The 6,766-nt window shown below is 36.9% G+C and overlaps 1 protein-coding gene across 1 annotated transcript; it reads left to right on the top strand.

Annotated features, from left to right (window-relative positions):
- Positions 1–4,099: 4,099 nt before the first annotated feature.
- Positions 4,100–6,491, top strand: LOC126672701 (uncharacterized). Its single transcript, XM_050366658.1, has 7 exons — positions 4,100–4,238; positions 4,298–4,647; positions 4,752–5,097; positions 5,203–5,339; positions 5,387–5,647; positions 5,883–6,050; positions 6,147–6,491. Exons 1-7 carry the CDS (start codon positions 4,100–4,102, stop codon positions 6,489–6,491), a joined length of 1,746 nt encoding a protein of 581 aa, XP_050222615.1.
- Positions 6,492–6,766: the final 275 nt, after the last annotated feature.

The raw sequence follows: 6,766 nt of genomic DNA, 5'->3' as shown, positions 1-6,766 counted from the left end.
GTTTCGGTCCCTAATTTAATTTGACTGTTGAGCAGAATAAAAGAGGGGAATGATTTGAATAACTTTTTATGAGAGGTTGTAAAATTAAATTAGTCCAAGTAAAATAAACAGAAAAAGATACAAACCATCTATCAATCTTCGTTTAAGATAGACTATTTTTACAAGTGAAAAAATGGCCATGAAGGGAAACCTCAGTTAGATTGGAAGTTTGAATAAAATCCATGAAAGGTGTCATACCAGCTGTATAACCCTCAAAATTAATTCTTTTCCGGATGTACAAAACCCATTAGTCTGTAACTCTTGGCTAATAACATCGGTGATTTTTAATGGCGTTTTTGCTGACGTGCATAACATGTGGCACTCCCATCGGATGTCCAAGTAAGCAAAATTTTACCTAAAAATCTGCCCGTGTTGTTTTTGGAAAGAAATGAAAGGTGATGTCCTGAATTGACACGTTTTAAGGTTGTGTTATTTTTAGATTCCATATAAAGATGGTGACTTTATATAGGGTTAATTCTTAAAAAAATCACGAACTTTACACGAAGTTTCATTTTAATCATGACCTTTAAAAGTTGCCATTTAAAGGAACGAACTTTCATTTTGTTTCAAATCTATCATTTCAGTGTATTTTTGTTGACTAAATTCTTCAATAACCCATTAATGAAAGACCCAAATTATAAATCGACATTAAATCTTATTATCTTTTAATTAGAGTATATAGGATTAGGAATTTTTGATTCGATAAAATACACCGGATTTTACTTTGGCGATAGATTTGAAACAAAATGAAAGTTCGTGCCTTTAAATGACAACTTTTAAAGTTCATGATTAAAATGAAATTTCGTGTAAAGTTCGTGATTTTTTTAGGAATTAACCCTTTTATATATAAGTAATCCCAAAAAAATTATAAATGGTCAAAACCAAGAGGTTTTGACAACTTTGAATTTTTTATGTTTTAAACCAAAACGATTATCTAAAGGACAGTCCCTACCCAGCCAAGGCCCATTTAATTTGTTCATAATATTATCTAATCCATATTAAGACTAACCTTTTTATCAAATTTAATCCTTAAATTTTCAGTTGAGCTCTCCTCATAGTCATATTTCATATTTTCAATTACAATTCTAAACTTGCAAGTTTTTTGAATTAATCCCTCATCTTCAAGACTGTAACTAAGACTAATTTGTTTTTAATGTTTATTTTTTGTTGAATAACTATCAAATAATAATTAAAACGTGGCGTAATTAATTTTTGAGGCAAATAATTTTGATTCTAAAAAACGACCGCGATGGAACAATGGAACCCTGACACCAGTCGCCGCAACCACCATGCTCCGTTTACCACAACCGTCAGCTCTCAGACTCAATAGATCAACAGCCACGCAACATCAAGACAGGAAGGTCATATTTCTAAGGAGGACTGCATCCCTACTGCAAATAGTGGAACCCTAGCAAGCCATGCATCATTAATTTTCATGCACGTAGTCAGCCAACAGCTGAATCACAGGTTGATTTACTTCGAGAATTTTCCAAAAACGTGGAGATTTCGAGATTTAGAAAACTTATTTGCAAAATTTGGAATTATAGGAAGAGTTTCATTGGCTACTAAACTCTCCAAACCCAACTGCATTTTTGGGTTTCTTCGGCCAGATTCTAATAAACCCATGGATTGGCTGCTGGGCCAATTGAATATGGTGGCTATCGGTAAGTTTAAATTGCGGGCATATATTTCTAGGTTTCCAGCCAAGAATTCGACATTATCTTTAAGAGAAGAAGTGTGGAAAACCCTTCCATCGAAGATCATCAGCTCACCCTCATTCCGTGATGGACGATCTTTCAAGGAGGTCGTATATGTTCAATCTAAGCAACTACAGATTTTGAATGAATCAAATAAGATGGAGAAGGAACCGATTCAAACTCTAGTTTTTTCAGATAATTTAATTGCTTCAGAAACGAAGGAATTGATGGTGCGATTCATTATAGAACGAGTCAATGATATTCAGGATATCCTGAAAACTATATCCTTTCTGTTTAACAAGAAAACGTCTGTTCAAAACATTTATGTGATGGGTGGGAATATTATTCTTCTAACGTTTACATCAATTATTGAACCTGAGGACTTCATGATTAATATAGGGTCATTTCTCTTGTATTGTTTTTTTAGTCGTTCGCTTAGGTGGAAGATCATAACAATTCGTTTCTGTATTTGGTATGGATTTCTATTGCTAGAATCTCGATTTATTTATGGAATTCAGTGACTTTCAAGGAGGTGGGGGATGATTTGGGTAAAACAGTCGTCATTCATCAATTGATAGAGCAAAGGAAAAGGTCGAATTCTAGCCTTGTTCAAATTTCAACTTCCTGCAAGTTCATTAACCATTCTATCAACTTGAAAATCGGTGAGGAGATGATTTCAGTTTCTGCAACTGAAACTTGTACACCAGTGGAGTTTGAGGAACCTGCTCTCTCTCCTATTTCTAATAATTATGTTGCCGAAGTGGAGTCATTGGAAACCAAGGAAAACTCTGAGGAGAGGCTGAATTCCTCATTTGTAGGTATTAATTATTGAGCTCGTTTAATATGGTTGTCCCAGAATCTGTTGTGGAGCATGTACACCATGAATTTTTCGATGAACAGCTACTCGGAGGGCCGATGAAATCAGGTTTTCAACTTGAAAATAGAATTTCTTCATTAGGAAAGGACCCATACCTTTTCTTAACTAAGAGCATGCCTGCGAGGAGGGTTGAGGAACACGGTTCAAAGTCTCAATTGGTAGAAATTAATGTTAGCAACATTGTTGGAAAGTCAGGGGAGCAAATCATTGTCTCGTCGCCTCAAAAATAGGAGACTTCACTAGATAATACTCAGCAGAACAATGTATAGTCCGTCGAGGATCAGTTAGACGTGATTGAAAGTTTGTAGCCAAGTCAGAATGAAGATAATCAGCTAGGAGTGTTTGATAGCATGGGACAGGATCTGAACAACGTGGGGCGGGATCAAATGAAGCTGGATGTAGAAAATTCGACCCCTTTGGCACCTAGAACCAAATCTGCGTGCAGACCTTTGAAGAAACTTAATATTTTATTTGCTATCGAGAACTGTTCAGACTCATAAGTGGAAGAAAAAAGGGAACTCTCTGATACAGATATCGTTAACATGTGTCGCTTGAACAAAATGTCATTAGTTCAGGATAATACAGTTACTCTAGAAGATGAAGCTACTATGACATGGAATATGGGACATGATTTGGGGATTTTTGATATGAAATCTAAATCAGCAACGGTGTCAAAATTGGCACATAAATTAGTTATGACAGCCGATAGTCAGTAACTTTTTTTCTTTTCAAGGTTTTTTTTTCAGTTACTATGTCTTTGCCATTATCTTTTGTATCTTCGAATTGTCGAGGTGGACTTTCTTTTATTAGGAAGCATAATTTTATAGAAACATGGTTTCTACTAATAATCTCTCGTATACTGGGTTATGGGAGTCAAAAAGAGAGGTTGCTGACAAGTTTTTTGTTAGAAAGCTTTGGCCAAACTTAGATTACAAGTTTGAGTTTATTCCTTCCATTGCTACTTCGGTTGGTATTTTGCTTATTTGGAATTCTATCTTGTTGCAAAATATTTTTACTTTTACAGGTCATAGATGTAGTGTTCTAGATGTTATGTTTGACTCTATTCCTTGTAGACACATTTTAATTTATGCTAACAACGTGGCTTCGGAAAGACTGGTTTTTTGGAGGGATATTAGCGTGTTTTTATGTTTTACTGGTACTATCTTCATAAGTGGAGACTTCAATGAAACACTTTCTCCAGATGACAAGATGCATGGCTCGGGGTTTACCCCTTCGATGGTTGCTTGTTGTGATTTTGTCAACAATGCTGAGTTACTTGATCTACCGCAGTAGGGGAGGAGTTTTACCTCGCAAAACTCTCATTCTAGATCCCGGATACATAGATGTTTGATCTCTGCTTTGGCTAGTTCATTATGGCCGAGAATGTCTTTATCTGCATTCCTTAGAGGCCAGTCTCACCATGTCCCAATCTGTTTCTGTTCGGTAAACAAAATAGATTGGAGTCCTAAGCCGTTCAGATCCAATGATGCGTGGTGGGATCATGATGATTTTTGAGGATTTCGTGAAAGAGAGCTGGGTTGAGATTTGTTCGCATTCCTCTAATATCATCCAGAGATTAAAAGAATTTAGGCATTGTATTAAGGGATGGAACTTTGATGTGTTCGGTGACCAAACAAAAAAATTAGAACTCTTACGGATGAAATTTCAGTCAAGTAGATTGTAGGAGATTCGGGCTTGACTTCGATTGCTGAGGAACATGAGTTTTCAAAGCTCAAATTAGAGTCATGTAAAGTAGAGAAGATATTAGAATCTCATTGGGTTCAGAAATCTAGAATTAAATGGAGTGTTGCAGGAGATAAGAACACTAAATGTTTCCACAGTATGGCATCCATCCACTACGGGAATAAACATATTTCTTCGATTCCAGTGGATGATTCCACCTTCTCTAAACCCAAAGACATCAGATTTCATGTCAGAGAGTTCTATGCAAAGTTGCACAAAAGAGGAGATAGTTGCCATTTTGAAATTTTGCGGTTGAGTTTTGGGCGTCCAGTGGAGGGAGCTTCTTTCCTGGTTCGGCCTTTTCTGGAGAAAGAAATTTTTGACGCCATTTGTTCTTGTGGATAAAAGAAAGCACTGGGTTCTACTTCTATAAGAAAGCGTGGTCGTTTATGAAGGATGCTTTTGTGGAGTTTTTTGCTGATTTTTTTAGTTTTAATATCCCTCCCACGGTTATTAATACTTCATTTATGGTGTTGGTTCCTAAAGTTGCAGGATCTTCTAATATTAAAGATTATCGGATGATCAGTCTAGATAATGGGTTCTTTAAACTGCTCTCGATAACACTTTCAAGAAGATTAGCATCGCTTCTCCCAAATGTAAGGTCGGAGAATCAACATGATTTCTTGAAAGGTAGAAGTATCCAAGAGTGTTCTATGATCACTAATGAGTTTGTCCACTTAGCGTCACTGAGAAAGGAGAAACTTCTTGATCTGAAGCTTGAATTTCAAAAGGCTTTTGACAGTGAGTGAGACTACTTGATTGCGGTTATGAGTCGTATGAAGTTTCCTATGAAATGGTTGGATTGGATATCATGTTGCTTTTCCTCTGCTACTTTGGTAATTCTAGTTAATGGCAGCTCAGCGGATCCTATTAGTCTTCATAGAGGGGTGAGGCAAGGAGACCCGATTTCTCCTTACCTTTTTATTATTGCAGTTGAGGGGTTAAGGAGTCTTTTTATCGTTCTATGGAATTGGGTTTTACTCGTCGGTTCTCCTATTCTGAGAACCATGATCCTATCTTGTTGCTTCAGTTTGCGGATGACACCATTTTATATATTCCTTATGACATTTTGCGGCTTCAAAATATGACTCGTATTCTTAGATGCTTTGAGTTGATGTCCGGGCTTACGATTAATTTCCATAAGAGCTCCATTATAGGAATCAATGTAAGTGAACTTGATATTTTGTCAGCTGCGCATGTAGTAGGTTGCCGAGTTGAATCTTTTCCGATTAAATACTTGAGTCTTCCTTTATCTAATACAAGGCTCTTAGTCGGTTCTTGGGATTATATGGTGAAACGTTTCAAATCCAAATTGGATTTATGGAAAAGATCGCTTCTTTCTCCTGCAGGAAGATTAATTCTTATTAAATCTGTCCTGTCAAGCGTTCTGGTCTATTTTATGTCAATTTTCAGTATTGCCGAGATCAATTCAGACTCTTCTTGAGTCATATATGATGCGCTTTCTCTGAAAATAAGATATTAGTTCTCGTGTCCTCAGTAAAGTTTCTTGGAGGGTGATTTTCCAGGATTTCATAAGTGGCGAATTAGGTATTTCTAAATTTCAGGTTAGAAATCAAAGTTTGTTACTTAAGTGGATTTGGAAGCTTAGAACAATGACTGGTAATTCTTTGTCGTTTAAAGATGTCTCTAATTGTTCTAAGGTGGCCGATTGGGATTTTTTGTTGAATGGTGAGGTTGGTAAAATGTCGTTTATTTAGAAGGGTATTAAAAGGTCGTATTGTCTAGATAAATATGCTTGGAGTACTTTTGTGACAAATCTGAATTTCAAGGTGGGAATTGGTAACTCTATTTCTCTTTGTTCTGATAATTGGATGGGCGTTGGTTTGGCTGCAGATTTACTCCCTAGCCTTTTTCATCTTTCTAATCAAAAACGAGTATCTATTGATGTCGTTTGGACAGAAGGATGGCAATGGAGACGGAGATTGAGAAGTGGCGAATTGTTGTTGTTTACGGATTTAAAAGTTGCGTTTAGAGTTCTAATTCCTCAATTGGATAGGCCGGATGTTGTTTTATTGAAAGATAAATTCGGTGTTTATTCATCCGCTTCTTTTTGCAAATTGTTACCAGCGGGGTCAGTTTTGAATAAAAATAATTTGGAGAGCTTTTCGGTTTAGCAGCAAATAGTTCCAAGGGAAAATAATGGGTCATTTTCTAGTCAGCAGTTGGGGCATGCGTCGGTTTCTAGTGTTTAGCACCATGCATCTGCAACGGATATGGAGGAGGTCGCCATCTCAGGTAAGACAGGTGTTGCTGCAGTTGAGGTAGTGGGTGGCAGATGAGCTATTTCTTTAGTGTTGTCGTTGCACAGGATATCTGCTGATGGGAGAGTAATGGCTGGCGTGGTAGCAGATGGGACAGCTTCTTATGTGCATGGCAGTGTTGACAGGCC

This window comes from Mercurialis annua, linkage group LG3 (assembly GCF_937616625.2).
Source record: "Mercurialis annua linkage group LG3, ddMerAnnu1.2, whole genome shotgun sequence".
NCBI classification, from domain to species: Eukaryota; Viridiplantae; Streptophyta; class Magnoliopsida; order Malpighiales; family Euphorbiaceae; genus Mercurialis; species Mercurialis annua.
Note: the sequence above shows the minus strand (reverse complement) of the source record. Positions and strands in the feature narration are given on the sequence as shown.